The following is a 19,952-nucleotide window of genomic DNA, read 5'->3' on the forward strand; positions in this document are numbered from 1 at the left end:
TTGCCTCCCCACTGAGAACAAGGGAACAAAGAAGCCTCAGCCTTCAGCTTGTCTTGCCACATATTTTAAGTCTGAACCAGTTTGCTGGGGCGCAAAATTTTATTTATGGAACAAAAATCATTTGTTGCCAGAATTCCATTAAATCTTCACCTGATTTTTTTAAAGCAATATATAGAGCCTTGAAAGTAGGAAACAGACGACACGGTGGGAAGGATCTGACGTGGCCTTTGGAATGAGAGAGACCTCGGTTTAAACCCTGCTTTCATTCCATATCTCTGAGCCTCCGTTTTCTCATCTCAAAAACAGTGGGTAATAAATAACATGGACCTTATAAGGTTGTTATGACGATTAAAGGAGATAACCTATGTAAGGTACCTGGCATACAAAAGTTAATCTCCTTAAAATGAAGGCCTGGTAAAACACACAGCTGTCAGAAGAAATCGTCCTCCCAAATTGCAAGACCTCCTTATGTGTGAGGGCCGCGTTAGGCACTACTGCAGTGGCAAGAACAGAAGGAACTGCCGTGGAAAAGATACATGTGCCTGCCCCCATCATAGTTAAAAATGAAACCACTCAAAAGTCAGCCAGCTGTAACTTTCCCCACCTACGTGATGAGTGCTTAGCGGTTTTTCTTTCATGTATATTAATGTAATATATTGCACCTCTGGTAGCCTTGGTTATAAATTTATGCAGTGAAACAAGACTACATTAAACATGAGGTGGCCTGGGATCCAGTAAGCTGAGCTTTGGATGCTCTGCTTTTTCAATTTGCCTCGCTCTCAATTTTATAAGATCCCTATTACATGAATAGCCAAAAATGAGTGAGGTGAAGGTGATCCGGGGAAGCCAAGTACATGATGAACTAGGAAGAGAGTAGGTCGTGAGTTTTTCTATATTCTCTACACTTTTTAATTTGGTTTAAGTCAAATGAATCAGAGCTATCAGAGGGGTCACCACCGAACTCCCAGAGAGAATCAGTTTTCTGGCTCATTAAAGAGAGAGGGAAATTTGGGGAGTGATCCCCAAGTGTGAAATTAATGCAGAAAATGAGGGAAAATCATAGCTGCATAAGGGCCAGTATCATTTTATTAAAAACAAACGCCAAAGGCTTAATTCTCTCAACTCCAGTCTGCTCAAGTCAATTTATGGGGATTGATCTGTGGTTTGATCTGAGGTTTGAAGAGAAAGGTGCTGAGACCCACCACCCCAAACATCACGGGGGCAGGGATTTGCTGATGGCAATGGCAGCTGCCATTCGCTCACTGCTGGCTGGGCACCGGGCACTGCACAGAGCCTCCTAGACACAGCAACAGCCTTGCAGACTGATGACTGCCATCATCCTTGTTTCACTGAGGAGCCAGCTGAAAGTCAGCAAGGTTGAGGGACTTGCCCAAAGTCACATAGCTGGTGGGCAGTGGGGCTGAAATTTGGAAATATAGTGGGCCTCATGCCAAAGCCCTCTCTCCTTGCTCCACGACCTTTTCCTGATGAGAGTCTTTTGGGTCTTGATTGGCAGCTTAAAATTTGCTGAAAAATCGACTGTAAATGCAAGGTGAGCATTTTTCAAACATCTAGCCTTTTAGTTAACTCCAAAAAGAAGTTCTAAGTCACAAGGCAGAGTGTGCACAAACCTTCGTGTTGGTCAGCTTTTTCACATACATTCTCCGTTGATTAGCGAAGTAAAAAAGGTTAATTTTTCTTGCAGCTTTGTCTGTCTTTATCTCGACTACCCTCTACAAAAACTGTGCAAAATGTCTGGAAAATATTAACTTGAAAATTATTATATAGCATTCTAAACTCGAGTCTTTTGTTTTTTTTTATTCTAAAGATTTTATTTTTCCTTTTTCTCCGCAAAGCCCCCTGGTACATAGTTGTATATTTTTAGTTGTGGGTCCTTCTAGTTGTGGCATGTGGGACACCACCTCAGTGTGGCTTGATGAGCGGTGCCATGTCCATGCCCAGGGTCTGAACCAGCGACACCCTGAGCTGCTGAAGTAGAGCACATGAACTTAACCAATCTGCCACGGGGCCGGCCCATCAAGAGTCTATTTTTGAAAAATTATAAACTACAAAAGCGACCACAGAGTATAACACTTACTCAGAGATAGGAAAGCAAAGTTTCATTTTCCCACATAAATTTAGATTTTCTAATGAAACTATCCAAAAGAGCATCTCTCTCTTTTACCCTTTTTACATCTAGTTCATTTTGCTTATTAAAATGACCTGAAGTCTTACCTGATGTATTTGTACTCATAGGCTTGTTAAAATGTTAGATAAGTTCATATCTTACTTTACCAAATTCCAACTGGTCCTTCTACAAAGATTCAAAAGACAATATAGTCCTAAACATGGACTTATGTAAATGATTACAAATTTAAATGAACTAATTTAAATACAGTGGGACTTCAAAGAGGTCTCATGAGTCAGACCTATCTGGTATAAGCAAAGTGGGCAAGAATCTGATTCTGTTGGATTGCAAATATTTATTTATGATGGTTTGTCTAGATCCCAGGAAACCAGTGTGACCAGTATTCCTAGCAGAGCTTTGAAGATGACCCTCCCACAAACTAGTTCCATCTGGTTCAGTCACCCCAATGTTGAAAGCTTTAATCTATATCGCAGTGTATCTATCTATAGTGTGGCGACATTACTTCTGTTTCTTTCTATGGTATATGGCTGACCAAGTGAGATTACCCACCACAAGTTTGGTACAAGAACTGTGGAAATCCAAGGTGTGATTTACTTATGCTTCCTAAATCACTCAGTTAGAGCCCACAGCCTATACCAGAGAGGATTCAAAGACTCCTAGATGAAATTAGGAAACTTCTGGAAAGATTTTTAATCTCTCCTCAAATATCTCTGCTTTATTGTTCTTAAGAATAAAGAATTCCCACAGTTGCACTTTTTTAAAATTTCTTTTGGCATTTGTTTCTCTGGTAAACGCCGTATATTCTTTCCAAAGGAAGGGAAGTGATAGATTTTTCCTTTGGAGGTAGACGGGAAGAGTCAGAATCACAGTAAGGACTTTATAATAAAGATCATCTTGTTCCACTTCTACCAAATTCCCCCAAATCCTCCTAAGATATCCATGGTAGGTAGACTTCTTTTCTTTACTTTAATACACTGAGGCAAAGGCCATGCTATTGTACCAGGCAATCCACTTCACTTTGAATGACACAAACTGTGCCATGTAGCTAGACTCTGCCTTTCTGGAACTTCATGCTTTGGTCTTCATACTCTCCTCTAGAACATCATAAAATAAATATAAACAATAATAACTACTAATTATTAAGTGCCTACCATGTACCAGGTGCATATGTCACCTCTATTCTCTAGAGCAACCTAAACAATCAGTATTATTGAAGAATGCAGATACTGAGTCTCAGAGGGGTTTAGGTATCTTGCTCAAGGTCGCAGAGCTCAGGAAGGCTAGAGCTCTCTGACCCTACATAACAGTTCCTCACCAGAAACCATTCCTCCTCCACATGACAGCCCCTCAGATCTTTGAAGAGGGCACGCTAAGTTCCCCTGAGTCTTTGCTTCTTCAGAAGTGATCTTTCCAGATTTCCTAGTTCCTCATGTGACACAGCTCCCTTCTCCGCTCTGGTCACTCTCCTCTGGACATTCTCTAGATTGTCAGTGTCCTCTCAAATGAGTGGCACAGAGCTCAGCACTCCAAAAGTCTTCTCATTTTTAACTATTGCTTATTTTAACTATAATAACTTTGCTTCCATAGTTAATGATAATAATCAGTCCAGGTGGAAGAAAATGTGTAGAAACAATAGCATCAGGGAAAAGAAAAGGGACACTTAGTAAGAAAATCATTACAGCGCTCCATATTTAAAAAGCACTTGTCAAAGAAAATTACTGTTGGGAGGGGTATGGAAGGCCCAGGTCATAGACCTCCTATTTGATTCCTCTTGGCAGAAGAGCCAAAAGTGCTCTGAACACCACCCCCTTCACACAGGCACATGCTCCTGTCTTCCAAAAAAAGCCATCCATCCCTTGATTTATTTCACCTCTGTATTCCCTGGCTGTTCAGAATATGTTTCCATGTAATTTTATTTCTGTTGCTTATTACTTTGTATGCCTTTTTTTCAAATATATATGTGTGTGTGTATGAATTTAAAGCAGCCCATGTATGAAAATAGCATTTTTTTCCTACACTGCATCTAATGTTACAAAATTCTAGTGAGAGGCTTTTATAATCAATAAAAAAAATTATTGATGATTTAAAATGGCCAACTGGAGTTTATTCCATGAATCCAAGAATGGTTTGATAGAAAGATATCCATTAATATATCTTTGTATACTAATATCTATTAATATAATCAACCACATTAAGGAGAAAAACCATATGATCATATCCATGTATACTAAAAAGGCATTTGATAAAATTCAACATGTATTTATACTTTTTAAGCTCAATGAAATAATAATAGAAGGATATTTCATTAACATGATGAAATATATATATGAATATATATACATTATATATATATACCTTTGTGTGTATATATATGTATATCCACCTAAGTACACATCATGTTTAATGGGAAAACACTAAAAGCAGTCCCTTAAAATTAGGATGATAAAGATGTCTACCATCACCACTATTTAATGTTATTCTAGAGGAAGTAACATTATAATTCTTTGCAGGTTATATAATTTTTTTACCTGGAAAACCTAAGAGAATCAACAAAAACCTGTTATAAACAATAAGAGAACTCAATAAGATCTGCGTATAAAAATCAATGATATGAATATAAGAACAAAAATCTGGGGCCGGCCCCATGGCCAAGTGGTTAAGATCGTGCACTCCATTTTGGTGGCCCAGGGTTTCGCCGGTTCGGATCCTGAGTGTGGACATGGCACCGCTCAACAAGCCATTCTGAGGCAGTGTCCCACATGCCACAACTAGAAGGACCCACAACTAACAATACACAACTATGTACCGGGAGGGCTTTGGGAGAAAAAGGAAAAATAAAATCTTTTTTTTTTTTTTTGAGGAAGATCAGCCCTGAGCTAACATCTGCTGCCAATCCTGCTCTTTTTGCTGAGGAAGACTGGCCCTGAGCTAACATCCGTGGCCGCTGAAGCAGAGCCTGTGAACTTAACCACTTAGCCACGGGGCCAGCCCCTTCCTCTACTTTATACGTGGGACACCTATCACAGCATGGCTTGACAAGCTGTGCCATGTCCGCACCTGAGATCCAAACTGGCGAACCCCTGGCCATCGAAGCAGAACGTGCAAACTTAACCGCTGCGCCACTGGGCCAGTCCCGGAAAAATAAAATCTTTAAAAAAAAATCTATTAGAGTTAAAATGGAAGAATAGACCCATTTACAATAGCAACAACAACAACAAAGATAAAATGCTTAGGGAACAAATCTAATAATAAGTGTGTGAGATTTACATAAACAACTTACATAAGAACCCAAAAGAAGATGTAAACAATGGAAAAGCACACCATGTTCTTGAATAAAGAGTCAGTAGGAAGATAAAATATATATTTTCCCTTTAAAAAACTATAAATTTAAAGCAAGACCATTAAAAAAATACCAACTGAATTTTTTGGAGGTAATTGACAAACTGATTCTAAAATTCATATGGAAAAATAAGTAAGAATAGCTAGTAAAAGCCTGCAAAGGAAATGTAGCAAAGGAGGACTAATTCTATCAGATATTAAAATATAATACTACAGTCATTAAAATAGAGTTGTAATGGCATATAAACAGAGAGATTAATGGAACACAATAAAAGTCCAGAAGTAGCCACAAAAAAAAATATATATGCATATGTATACACCCACACATATACATGCATACGTATGTACACACATAAACATATGAGAATTTAGTGTACAATAAAGATGCCATATCAAATCATTAGAGAAAAGGTGAATTTTTCAATATTTTCAGAATCATCTAAGAAAATCTGGCGTGCTTCCACAACTTACACAAAATATATTCTAGAAGGATCAAGGATTTAAGTATATGATCAAAGATTGATTATACAAATGAAACAAAAATTCTAGAAGAAATGGGGAAGTATGTTTTAAAACAGAGTGGGGAATTTCTTAGTGATACAAAATCCATAAAAGATTGACAAGTTTACGCAAAAACAACGTATTTCTGCCTGGCAAAAACATCATCAACAAAAAAGGCAGTAACTGGTAAAATATTTTATATTTTATGTCTGTGATGCATCTTACAAAGAGCTCCTATAAATCATTAAAAAAAAGATAGGAAAAAGACTGGCAACCCAACAGAAAAAAATGGACAAAAAACTTGAACAGTTCATTAAAAGAAAAATACAAATGGCTTCTAAAACAGAAAAATCTCAACCTTTAATAAAATGTAAGAAGAACGAAGTACTTTTTTTTTTTTACTTATTGGTTGACAAAACCAAACGTTTTCTAGCTTGCATTGTTGCTGTCAACATAGCTGGTGAGATTGTAAACTGTTGCCACCTCTGCAAAGGGCAATTTGGCAAAATTTAACGAAATTCCAAATACACATACTCTTAAGAAGTAATAAGGTCATTTATAGGAATGTATCCCAAGGATATATTTGCCCTTGTGCAAAACTATGTATATAAAAAGATATTCATTGCAGCCTTGTTTGTGATAGCAATATGAGGAACACCTGAAATGTCCAACATTGGGAATTGGTTAAGTAAACACAGAATGTTCGTAGAGTGAAATATTAAAGCAGATGTCAAAAAAAGGACGTATTTTTATAAATATGTATATACTGATATGGAACTTACTCCAAAATATGTGATTGAATGAAAAACCTAAACAAACAAGATGCACAACAATGCGTATCTTATGCGGCCATTTAAAAATAATGTGTAGGTACATGGACAGAGTATCTGTGGATGAATGCATAGGAAACGTAACATTAGCAGAATCTAGGGGCGTGAACTAGAGGGCTGGAAAAAAATTGTAGGAGAGAGACTGCAGACCTTTTCACGCGTTATGAATTGTGTGTTTTATGCATGTATTACATAATCAAATGAATAATTTTAAAAGAACTGAACAAGTCAGTTCAAAAGGGCATTGAGAAATAGAAAATATTTTCCTTATTTTTCACTTTATTGGAAATTTAGAAAATTGCCAGTTTGACATTTCCATAAAAAGAATTAATAGGTTCAAACAAATCAATGTCCATTTAGCTTTTTCTCATTTAAGCTCGTCAGATTTTAGATGTGCAAATTTCCTGGGAACAGAAAAAAGTATTTGCTTTGACTTGCAATCTGAAATGGGTTGTTCCTTTGCAAAAGTTGATTTCATCTGACATTGTCAAACACTTGAAATGCTGTTAGGTCATCTGTAGCCTGATTAACACTAATTGATCTTTTGAATGGCAGGATTATTAATGCGGTTTAATTACTCATTAGAACATCTGAGTTTGGCCAATATCCAAGGTTTGGGGTCTGGGACGGAAGGTGGGTATCCGGTGAGGTCAGAAGCATCTCTCTTGAATTAAATGCTTGTTATCACTGCACACCCTGACTTTTGGCTCATCTCTCAGAATCTGACTTCTAAAAGCTTTGGTTGAAAAAAAATTGCAAGCCTTGCACAAACTTTAATCTTGTGGGAAAATAGGGGGGTCACATTGTAATTGTCGGTTGCTATCATGAAGAATGTAATTGGTTTGATAACAAGAAAAAGCATCTTTCAGTGAAAACGCCTAAGGGAGTGTATTGTTATTCTCCCCAAATCGAAGGTGTAACCTGCTGTCTTTTCAGCCCCAGTTCCCCCGATCCCAACACAAGCAGACCTCAGCCCTTCTCCCTAACCCTACCTGTTTACCCGAATTAATATTTTTTCTTGTAACTGAAATAATATTTTTTCTCATATTACACTATTTCAGGGTCACTTTTTATTGTGTTATTTTAGATAAAAGGTTAGATCTTTAAAAAGTAGGTTCTAAAATTCCTTTCAAACCTAAATTCATACCTTGAATAACAAAGCAAGCCTTCCCTTGCTGTTCTAACCATGACTCCCATGTTGATGTTTGTTTGTTTATAGTAAAAGCTGGAGGAATGAGAATTTCCAAAAAACAAGAAATCGGCATCTTGGAGAAACATACCAAAACAAGGTAGGGATTTCTTCTTAATTTCTTCTCCTTCATCACTCCGAGGGGTTTTGAGTGGCTCTGCTTCCAGAAGTCAGAGGCCTCCCTGTATTTTAGGACAAACCAAGGCTCCCTAGACATCTGCTAACCGAGATTAGAGGCAGCCAGTAGCTGGGGAGGGGGGAGGGCTGGGGTGACACGGGGGGCTGTAAGTGAAAGGTGGCCACCATCTGGAGGACTCTCTCTGGCTCCCATCACTATCCCCACCTGCCCTCCTGCGCTCTGCAGTCAGCCCAGCTGCCTTGTTCCTAAGACACCCAGTCTTTAATGCATCCAAAGCTGACCCATGTCCCTTTATCCTATTTTCACATTAGCCTTTGAAGTATTGTCCCTTGGCTGGCCCTGTTTTCGTAATATGCTTTCTGCTGAAGCAAATCTCCTGAATTAAAAATAAGTGCATTTTTTTTGTTGTTTTAAATTCATCACTCAATTATTTAGAAAATAATGGCCACTATACTTGGCATAGCCAGAAGGCATGCAGATGCTGAGGTTGGTTTCTCCCTGCTCCTTCTGTCATAACCTTGACACATTGAGCTATTCCTGGAGCTAAGCAGAGAGCTGGGGGATGGAAGGGGTGCGCAAATGGCCCAACCACTCTATGCCGTGGTTAAGGAAAATGAGTGCACTCAAAAAGAAAGAAACTTGTGAAAATGACTTCTCCAAGTAGTGTAATGGGCGCTTCAGAGACTGTTAACTTCAGGATGGTTTCCATAGATGAGCTGATAGGTGATTCAAAAGGAGTGGATTAGAAGATGCTCAAGGTAGGTCCTTAAGAGATAAAATTATAACTCTCCGAAAGAGAATGTAGAGGGAAATAGACTATGGAATTTCCCTGGCTCTTTCATAAAAAATTATTTTTAGATCACTTTTAAAGTTTTCTTCCAAATTTCTGGAAAGGAAATTTCTGTAAAGATTTTATTTTTTTCCTTTTTCTCCCCAAAGCCCCCTGGTACATAGTTGTACATTCTTTGTTGTGGGTCCTTCTTGTTGTGGCATGTGGGACGCTGCCTCAGCGTGGTTTGATGAGCAGTGCCATGTCCGCGCCCAGGATTCGAACCAACGAAACACTGGGCCGCCTGCAGCAGAGCGCGCAAACTTAACCACTCGGCCACGGGGCCAGCCCCTGGAAAGGAAATTTCTTGAAGAATTTTTCTACTTTAAAATGAAATAGTCATTTGCCCCTTTAGCAATTTTTCTTTCTTCTGATATCAGAAAATCACCACCACATAATGAAAGCCAAGCTGTAAGTCCTCAAAAGTAGGGGTCACATATTATTTCTCTTCTGGCCCAGCCTCCAGGACAGCTCCTAGAATAGAGGAAGCACTCTGGAAATGCTCCCAGACTGTTGTTGAATTGCAAGCTGGTTAATTTCAAAAGCCTGTTCTGTTACCAAAACCTGATTCGAGCATAAACCCTGTTTATTGTGACACTGGTGAACGTGCCTGGGCCAGGGGCTCAGGAGCTTAAGAGTCATGGCTTGGAAATAACCTTCTGGTTGACGGCAGTAGACAAGTCATTCATTTCTCTGCACCTCAGAAAATGGGGACTTACTGTTAATTCTAACACCAGCTGAAAAATGCAGAAAGGGGGGGCTGGTCCTGTGGCCAAGTGGTTAAGTTTGCACGCTCCGCTGCAGGAGGCCCAGTGATTCGTTGGTTCGAACCCTGGGCGTGGACATGGCACTGCTCATCAAGCCACGCTGAGGCAGCGTCCCACATGCCACAACTAAGAATATACAACTAAGGACCCACAACGAAGAATATACAACTATGTACTGGGGGGCTTTGGGGAGAAAAAGGAAAAAATAAATAAATAAATAAAATCTTTAAAAAAAAAAAAATGCAGAAAGGGGAGTTGCCCAGAGAGTAATAATGTGGTGATTGAGACAATCCTAAAAAACTCAGTTGTTTTCTAATAGTCATTAAAAGATGGGAATTGGACTGCTACACAACTTAAACAGCAAGAAATAGCTCTCTCTTTTGCCCTATCTGCCAGAGGCAAATATAGGTATGTGGGGCCTGAAGCTTATACAATTTGGGGGCCATTTTAAAGAAAAATAATAAAAAAATTACAAATATGAAATGGCTAGGGCCCCTCCCAGGCCCTTGGAAGGAGCCTGAGCAGCGAGAGGCCGTGAAGCTGAATCGACATTAGCTCCACCATACACTCACCTCCCCGTTTACACCTGCTTCGTGAATGTACGCACGGGATGTGAGTGCCTCGTTTTCACGGACTAACACCTCTCCTTACATCTTCTGGGAGAACAGCTTTAGAAAAATATATCACAGGAAATAAATTTCTAAGCATCATCCGTCTTTGTCCATCTTTTAATAACTTCTACTAACCAACACAGACCATCCAGAAAAAGAAAATACGCCAAGTGCAGAGTTTCCTTCAGGAAATTGTACTGCAGGCTCAGCCCTGATTGAGACTCTCCTACGAAATAACTTGGCCTGAGAAAAAGAAGCCAGACACAGAAGAGTACATGCTGTCTGATTCATTTTATGAAGGACAAAAGAGTCAAAACAAATCTGTGGGGCTATCAGTCAGGGTAGTGGTTATCCATAGGGCAGCTGGTTTGACTAATGCTTTAAGTTTGTGAATATTCAACAAGCTCTACACTGATATTATGTGTAATTTTCTGCATATATACTATACTTCAATGGAAAGTTTAAAAAGTAATAATAATAGTAATAACTTGACCTACGAAGCTTGTTACAGCAGGTGGGTGCAGAGAGGCAGGACTTTTTGCCTTCTAGGTGTTGTCAAGCAGAGTGAAAGCGTAAAGGCCAAGTAGACAGTCCTCTGTATAAACCACTTAGCCTCTTTAGTGGAAAGGGTTTCAGGTCCTATATGAAATTTCTTTTCGTCTTCACAGTGCCATTGCAAATGTTGCCAAAGTACAGGCGATGGATGCCCTGAATGACACACTGGAGAAGGTGAGCCATGGGTGAGGCCAGCCACGTGATGCTCCCTGTCAATTTGAATTTGCCCATCAGAGGAGGCTGCACGGCTGAATGAGCTGATGACCACTGAGGGTTTTCCAACTCAGGGGTTTGATGTCCTTGTGAAAGGATCTGCTCTCAGTCTGAGGAACTCAAAGAGGTTTTGGTGAAAAAAGCTGTTTCTCCCAAATTCCTAGTGTCTATTTCATAAATCATTTCAAAAATAAGATAGAAGATAAAACAAGAATCATGACACTAAATTGGCAGAACTTTGCTTTGCCATCCCAAACAGTTCTTGGAAATGTTGGCATGTTTTTATAAAAAGGCAGCCTGTGCGTTGGGAATTCAGCAGTTTCTGACCTTCCTCCCCATCACTGCATTCCCGTAATGAAATGCTTGATTTGAGGTGTGAGGGCGGGTGGTGGGGAGTTGCACAGTTTAGGGCTGGAGGAAGGCTGGGGACTGGCTGGGTTTATCCAGGAAAGTCTGTTTATAAAGGTGGTTGACCATTGCTATTTTTATTTCCATATCTTGAATTTCTTCTAAGTAACTCAAGAAACTCAGAAAACTCTTACCAGATAGACAGTGGTTTGGTTTTGGATTCAATGGTTGGTTTTTAAATTTTGTAGGTGACCTGAGCAAGGGTCTTTAATCTACTTCTAGGGAGCAGATACGCTGTATTTAAGGTGCCCACATTTATCGAAGGGATGGGTCTGGGTACCCTTTGAAAGAGGAAGACTTGGTGTTACTGCCTAAATCAGGAGTCTGAAAAGGTTCAGAGCAGAAACTGTGTGGCTAGACTTCTGGGGCCCCCATTTGGCACTGGCTCCTCCACTAACTGTCTGTATGACCTCGAGCAAGTTACTTATCCTGCTCCTGAGAGTCATCATTTATAAAATGGAGATAAGGCAAAATATATACTTTACAGAGCTGTTGTGTGGAGTAAATGAGTTCCTACACATGAAGTTTTTAGAACAGTGCCTGGTCTGGTTGGGAGCATTGGTTTTATGGCAGTAAAATGAGAAGGTATGTCTGAAGCCCATGGGAGATTGCAGGGCAGTTCATACAAGGCAGGATCTCGACTATAGGCTATCACAACAGAGCCTTCTAAGGCAGGGGGCTTGACTCTCCCATCAAACAGATTTGAGATGAGGTCTTAACTGACTCTGCCTTCCTGGCTTTTCAAGAAGGGCAGGGATGGGTGATGCCCCCCGGGCAACACAAGCTGCTCACCCTTGCATCTCCTGTTCTCTTGCTCCTGTCTACTAAACACATCTCCTCAAGGGCAAGAGAATGCCACAGCTGTAAGTGGAACTGGATGGAATAGACACCTTCCTCTAGAATATATGTCAACCCCAAATCAAATGTTTACAGAGAGCAGTCAGTAAGGTTGCTTATGCTGTACGTTAGGCATGGCGCAGTCTGTATTGGTTTTATAGACATTTTGCATATGTTTCTGACATACAGGGCTTCTTCCCCTTTCAATTAAAAATATCATTTCTTTGTTTCAAAGATAAAAAGAAGAATCAAATAACGACGCCAATGATAGTAAGTTGTTTTTGGAAACCATAAGAAGACATTGAGATGGTGTGCTGTTACAGATATTTTTAACAGCAACTGTACCTATTTTTTAAAAACTTGAACAGTTAGCTCAAGTGTTTGCTGGAGTAGGACTGTGGCTAAGACTGCATAGATTCCTGGTTAAAACGAGTTCTGGCATCAGCCACCAGAGGCCTAGGTCTTATACTGGTTCTGTCACTTACTCACTATGTGTCCTTGGGCGGGTTTCTTCACTCTTCTGTGCCTCTGTTTGCTCATCTGTAAATGGGAATGTGGTTAATAGTATTCACTTCAGGGGCTGGCCCGGTGGCACTGCAGTTAAGTTTGCACGTTCTGCTTCAGTGGCCCGGGGTTCACCGGTTCGGGTCCCGGGTGCAGGCAGGGCACTGCTTGGCAAGCCATGCTGTGGTAGGTGTCCCACATATAAAGTAGAGGAAGATGGGCACAGATGTGAGCTCAGGGCCAGTCTTCCTCAGCAAAAAGAGGAGGATTGGCCTCAGAGTTAGCTCAGGGCTAATCTTCCTCAAAAAAAAAAAAGAAGAAGAAAAATAGTATCCACTTCACAGAGATAATTAGAAAAATAAAATGAAGGTACAACTATGTGCAAAATCTTAGCACAGAGCTAGATGCAGTTAGTTAAAGCCAGATGCAGTTAGCCTCAGTAAGTGTTAGCTTCTAGTCCCAGGCAGATATCCTCAGGGCATCACTTGGAATCTCAGGTGAAGGAGAACAGGCCAGCAACAAAATCAAATCCCGAGATGACCATAAGGGACTATCTTGAATATGGAAGCTGGTGGGATCCACATGTTTCCTTACACTACGAAAAATCCTTCCTGAATCCATAATTCAACCTGAAGCACAATAGGATTTCATAGTAAAGGTCAACCTGGGGTAGAAAGACTTTTAAATGTCTTTTAAAAAATAGATCTGCTGAGATCAGTGGTTGTCAGGAGCTGGAGGTGAGAGGAGGGGTTGACCACAAAGTGACAGGAGGGAATTTTAGGGGGTGATGAAATGGTTCTATGTCTTGATTGTCAGCATGGTCACAGACTGAAGTACTTGTGAAAACCCATAGAACTATACACCAAAAAGGGTATATTTTACTGTTGATAAATTATACCTTAATTTTTAAAAATGAAAAAAAGGCATAAACTATAAGCCTCATACAAAAAAATTAAAGACATATAAAAGATTAAGAAAGATAGATATAGATATCTGCTGATAAATTTTCACCCGCATTGCAGTGATCCCCCCACAATATACATTGTCATGAAGACCTAACAATATACAAATGGCCAGAAGAAATACAGTAGCAGAAATGAGGGTCACGTCCCCTGCATTTATTAACATTTATCCATGTCCTCAGCTAGAATTATGTCTAGTTCCAAGAACCCATGTTAATTCTCATACCAATTTAAGAACTAAGACAGTGAGCATACAGCCCTATTCATAGGATCTCGTCAATCTTTCAATCATGGCAGGAAATTTCTGCCCATATGCTATTCATCTCTGCATACCCTACTTTAAAACCAACCTAGAGTTTAAGATCTGGGAGATTGAAAAACAATCCCCAAAAGGTTGGAAGTGGAAAGCAGCCTAAAATTTCCCCTCCCACTGTTTCCCCAACTCCTTCCTGGACGCAGACCTCTGTCCCCACTGCCTTTCTCCCTTCCTCGCTACTTCCCCAGCCAGCCCTTCCCACTTCTTCCAGCCCTAAATAATGAGGAGTTGTGTTGCCCAGTGACAGGCCACATAATGTGGTATTCCTGTGGAAAAGGGGTTATGTAACCCCAAAAGCTCTCTTGGCTAAAAATCTGGGAAAACCAGTCTTAGACCAAGTTCCACCTACTCCTTAGAGGTGTCTGACCTTCTAGAGGTCACATAGCTCCTCTGAGATTTATGGTTTACTTAATTTTTTTGTCTTTAAGGCAGAGAGTAATAGAGAATGATACTGCCAAATATATTAATTCTCTGGACACTTTTGAAAGTTAAATTTGACTATAGCTGTGAAGTTTCTCCGAACATGAAAGCATCCAGTTAAAACGTTAGTTAAAACATTAGTAACACGGTTGGATTATGGTGTGGAGGCAGGTGGAATTAGTTAAAGTTGGGGCCACTTTTCAAGTTACCAGATATGTCACCACTGCCAAAGTTAGTGAGATGGATGTGAAACAGGATCCTGGGGGAGAGGAAACTATCAAAGTCATCTGCAAATCTAAAAAGGTTTCTCTTGTTCTGTAGATTCTCATCACCACAGGAGTATCCTTGAATTTCATTGACTCGAGCTGAATGTTTTGTTTTAAGCACTTTGCTTAACAGGGTGTGGAAATCTAAGTGCCAACATTCCAGTTGGAAGTTAATACCCTGGAAAGATGAATGGAAGAGCTGCCCGTCAGCTAATACAACCTAACTTCAGGCTCTAAAACAAAACCTGCTGCTGATTTTCTTGCATCTAGAGTTTCTTTCACAGCTCAATCATAAAGACTTTTATCATATTTCTTTTGCTTTTTCTCTGAAATTAAAATAGAGGTTCTGAGGTCACAGCTAGCCAAGATGAAGGTAAATTCTCGATGTGGGAGTTTCCATTCATCTGCTTTCAAGTTCAGTATGGTGCCCCTTATGTGATGGAGCCACAGCAAGGCAGAATCTTTACACATATACCGGCCTTGAATTCTTTCTCTTGTGGGGTCACCCTAGATTTTCTTACCCTAATGAATCAGACAAGGGACACCTTTCATTCTACAAAGCCGATCATTGTACAAAGACTAATGAGGAAAAGTCCAAAGCTTCCTCACAGGTAAGATGCCAGACTAAAGCACAGCTGGCTGTAGGTTGTACTCTGGAAAGCTGTTTTTACTTATTTCTAGCTCAGACTTGAAAATAAAATCTTCGTAGCTCCACTGAGACAAAATCTACAGCAAAGAATTAAGGCCTTTAGGGGTTGACTACTTTATTTACAGTTTCACCAATTCTAATGGAAGGCTCTTTACAGACTCTCCACCCACAGTCCCCAGATCCTCCTACCTTAAGATGTTCGTGATTGAGAGGGTGGATAGATGAGAAAGAGAACCCCACTCTACCATTTTCAAGAGTTACTGTAAAACCCTGCTAGTGGCCCTACAAAACTCATACATTTGTAATTAGTAATTATGGATTGTTTCTCCAAGGCTATTATCTTTGCCAGAATGATTTTCACTTCCTTCTTAATCCTGTTGATTTTCTTTTTTTCACCTAAATTTTCCCAGAGCAGTTTACAGATGGCCAACAGGCCCCAGGGGCAATCTCCCATTCATTCTGATCCATGGCATTCCCCTCCTGAGCTACAGTTGAACAGAGCTCTTAGAACCTCAGTTAAATGCCTTAGTTAAAATGTAAGACCTAAACCTTGTGCATTACTGATAGGAAAGTAAAATGGTGCAGCCACTATGGAAAACAATATGGCAGTTCCTCAAAAAATTAAACATAAATTACCACTTGGTCCAGCAATTCCACTTCTGGGTATATAACCAAAAGAATTGAAAGCAAGGACTTGAATAGATTTTGTACACCAGTGTTCATAGCAGCATTATTCACAATAGTCAAGAGGTGGAAGCAACCCAAGTGTCCATCAGCATAAAAATGGATAAAGAAAATGTGGTACATACACATACAATGGAATATTATTCAGCCTTAAAAAGGAAGGAAATTCTGACACATGGGTAAACCTTGAAGACACTATGCTAAATTAAATAAGCCAGACACAAAAGGACAAATATTGCACTACTTCACTTACATGAGATACCTGGAGTACTCAAGTTCATAGCGAGAAGGTAGAATGGCGGTTGCCAGAGGCTGGGGGCGGAGGGAATGAGGAGTTGCTGTTTAATGGGTACAGAGTTTCAGTTTGGTATGATGAAGTTCTGCAGATGGATGGTGGGGATGGTTGCACAACAATACAAATGTATTTAATGCTGCTAAACTATACACTTAAAAGTGGTTGAAATGGCCAACTTTATGTTGTGTGCATTTTACCACAATTTTTTAAATGATCAAAAAATATAGCACCTAAATTGTGGAGATAACCCTGGAGATGGTCAAATAATGAGTTAGTGCCAAATTAAGCAGTAATTAAGAGCTGTGTGTTCTAACAGTGTTTGCCTGTCCGCTTTGCTTCCCCGCCTCCACCTATCATCTCCCTTACGCCTTAAGAACAACAATCAATATTGCACCTTTCTCTCTTCGTTCTCAACTTGTCATCTCAGCTTGGCTAATTGCCCAGATGTCTGTTATATCAGAATTTCCTGTTCATTTCCTTTCTCACTCCCCTTTACCTTACATGTGACTTTAAGTAACTTGCCAAGTTGTTCTTCCTACCTGTAATCTCTCGAATGTGGTTTAGGGCTAACCTGAAATAACCCATCTGTTTTAGTTGACACTAAAGACACCCAGTCTGAAAAAAACTACTGCAGTGACCTCTTAAGTTTCTTTCTGATTCTAATGTTAAAAGAAAAACAAAATAAAGCACTCTGCCCTTAACGTACTATAAAATGCATGTCATGTGGCCGGATGATAATTGATCTGACAAAAAAAGTCACCAGCTCTTTTCTTAGATTCTTAAAGCAACATTTATGACCAATACCTCAATTATGTTTCTTCCTTTCTGCTAGAATGCCAGCATAGACCATCCTTGAGTTTAATTATTATATAACTTATACATGCTCATTGTAAAAGAAAAATTTTAGAAAAATACTGATAGGCAAAGTAAAGAAAAAGACTAGGAATTACCCATGATTCCATCCTTCGGAGATAATCATTGTTAATACTTCAGTGTATATTCTTCCAATGTGTTTAATTTTTTAAGACCAAGAAGAAAGGACTTTCTGGAGTCAAATTTCACATGAAAGGGAATGCTGTGTGCCCAGAGCTCAGGGACATTTGAGAAGAGATATAAGGCACATATGTTTTCCCTGGCTTAGAGGAGACCAAACAAACCATAAACAACGTGATGCTTAGGGTCATGAACAATTTATTTTCTCTTTTATTTAATTTGAGTGTCAAAGCAAGGCCATATAAGTTCAAAAGTGACAAGTTAAATTCCTGGCGAGCTGAGGCATCCCTACCTGGCTGGCTAAGGAAGGTGTCCTTAGGTACTTTCATGTTGTGTCAATGGGCTTGAAACCCAAGAACTGGAATGGATCCAAAAGGTTACTGGGTCCAAATTCTCCTCCTAGGAAAAATGCGTCTGAAGTGCTTGCAGCATTGGGCATCCTTTTTTTTTTTTATAAAAGATTGTCACCTGAGCTAACAACTGTGGCCAATCTTTTTTTTTTTTTCTGCTTTATCTCCCCAAATCCCCCCAGGTACATAGTTGTATATCTTAGTTGCAGGTCCTTCTAGTTGTGGCATGTGGGACGCTGCCTCAATGTGGCCTGACAAGCGGTGCCATGTCCGAGCCCAGGATCCAAACCAGCGAAACACTGGGCCACCTCAGAGGAGCGCAAGAACTTAACCACTCGGCCACGGGGCCAGCCCCTCGGCATCCTTTTGATTTTAAGCTGTCCGTGATGTAAATTCTATACGGTCTCTTGGTTCTATATGAATTTCCTCTTATTGTCAAAAATTCTCAGTCCCTGTTAATTTAAATCTATTTAAGCCTAATTCCTCACAGATGTCATCTGTGGAGACAACTAATGAGAATTTTCACTACCTGGAGCTAGTAAGTCATTCCTCAGCCTTCTCTTCACCAGGCTGTTTAGATTGAACCACATGAAATGGTCAATATTAGACCATCTTTTACGTACAAAAATAGCAATTTCATATGCTCCAACCTAATAAATAACCCTAACTGTTCCTAACTTCTTTCCAAGGTTCTTTATTCTTGATCTTTCAACAATTGAGGAGTCCATCCCCCTCAGGACCTTCTCCAATGTTCCCATAGCCTTCTTAGAATATAGTGACCCATATATGCATACTTGTGCCAGAATAATTGTTAATATTAGACGACTGATGCAGAAATAATTAACCATTTCTACCTTTAAAAATGTCACTTCAAAACATATATAAATGGGGACCAGCCTGGTGGCACAGCAGTTAAGGTCGCATGTTCTGCTTCTCAGCGGCCCAGGGTTCGCCAGTTCAGATCCCGGGTGCGGACATGGCATCGCTTGGCACGCCATGCTGTGGTAGGCGTCCCACATATAAAGTAGAGGAAGATGGGCACGAATGTTAGCTCAGGGTCAGTCTTCCTCAGCAAAAAGAGGAGGATTGGCAGCAGTTAGCTCAGGACTAAACTTCCTCAAGGAAAAAAATATATATATAAATGCATGTATACATTTTGTATATTTTTTTATATAATATGTTTTATAATTTAAAAAATTAGAAACAAGCTGATAAAGGAAAACCCAGGTAATGCTTATACCCATGGGTCCAGAGCTGAAGTGGTATGAAAAGGAGAAATATTATCAAAGAAGTAAACAAAATTGTGAAATTCCTCTGAACAACTGTATTGCTTTCTACTACTTTAATACTTCATGACCAAAAAGATTCAATATGCTTATTTTTTCTTTCCCTCTCACCTTTAGCTCAGCCATAAATTTCCAGCAATAGTGCACGTGGCACATCAAAAACCCAGACCTGCTCTGGAGAAGGTCACCCCACTGAAAAGGATCTACATTATTCAGCAGCCTCGAAAATGTTAAGCTGGGATATAAAACACAGCCATCTGGCCAACTGCCTCAAACATCTGACAGCTTAGCAAAAAGGACCAGAAGTTTCGATAGGCCTAGTGTACTTGCTTGGTAAATAAAACACCTTTGTATCTTTTCTTTTGACTTTAGATAATAAAGCATTCAAAATTGTAAATCCGGTGCATTCTTGGGCCTCATTTTGGTCCAGGTCAGGGTCCCATTGATATTTACATATGTAATTCTACTGAATAAGAGAAGAATCCAGAATACTTGACCATGCTACTTCATCCCACTGGATAAGCTCTCTCCTCCTGGATGCCGACCCTGAGTTGTTCCACCTACAGGGAATTCTCTTTGAAGGTAAAGTTTAGAGAGAAATACGCTGAGCTTTGCAAAGGCCAATATTCTTTGCAGACATGAGAAATGATTCTTCTCAGCGTGTTTGTCTAAGATGCTCAAATTTTCAGTTGAAGTGAAATATCTTTTCCAGTTTCCCACATAAATATATAGTTTGTTTTGAAGGTTTGGTGAAGGAAAATGAAAAACTGAGGTTTATTACAGACATATTCTCTTCTGCAAAGCAATCAAGGATGGAAGGTAGACTTGTAGTTTCAGTGGGAGATTTGCTCAGGGCCTCC

At 39.8% G+C, this 19,952-nt stretch overlaps 1 protein-coding gene across 3 annotated transcripts in view; it reads left to right on the top strand.

Moving 5' to 3' along the window:
• The window catches only part of DAPL1 (death associated protein like 1), a 92,019-nt gene extending 72,530 nt beyond the window's left edge, over positions 1-19,489 (top strand). For all 3 annotated transcript variants that reach the window (XM_070507811.1, XM_014859485.2, XM_044768864.2), the window contains 3 exons: positions 8,039-8,108; positions 11,023-11,083; positions 19,210-19,489. In XM_070507811.1, coding sequence (XP_070363912.1) covers positions 8,039-8,108; positions 11,023-11,083; positions 19,210-19,326 — 248 coding nt within the window. In that variant the 3' untranslated portion in view covers positions 19,327-19,489. The remainder of the gene's footprint in view (positions 1-8,038; positions 8,109-11,022; positions 11,084-19,209) is intronic.
• The last annotated feature ends 463 nt before the right edge of the window (positions 19,490-19,952 follow it).

This window comes from Equus asinus, chromosome 4, assembly GCF_041296235.1.
Source record: "Equus asinus isolate D_3611 breed Donkey chromosome 4, EquAss-T2T_v2, whole genome shotgun sequence".
Taxonomy (NCBI): domain Eukaryota; kingdom Metazoa; phylum Chordata; class Mammalia; order Perissodactyla; family Equidae; genus Equus; species Equus asinus.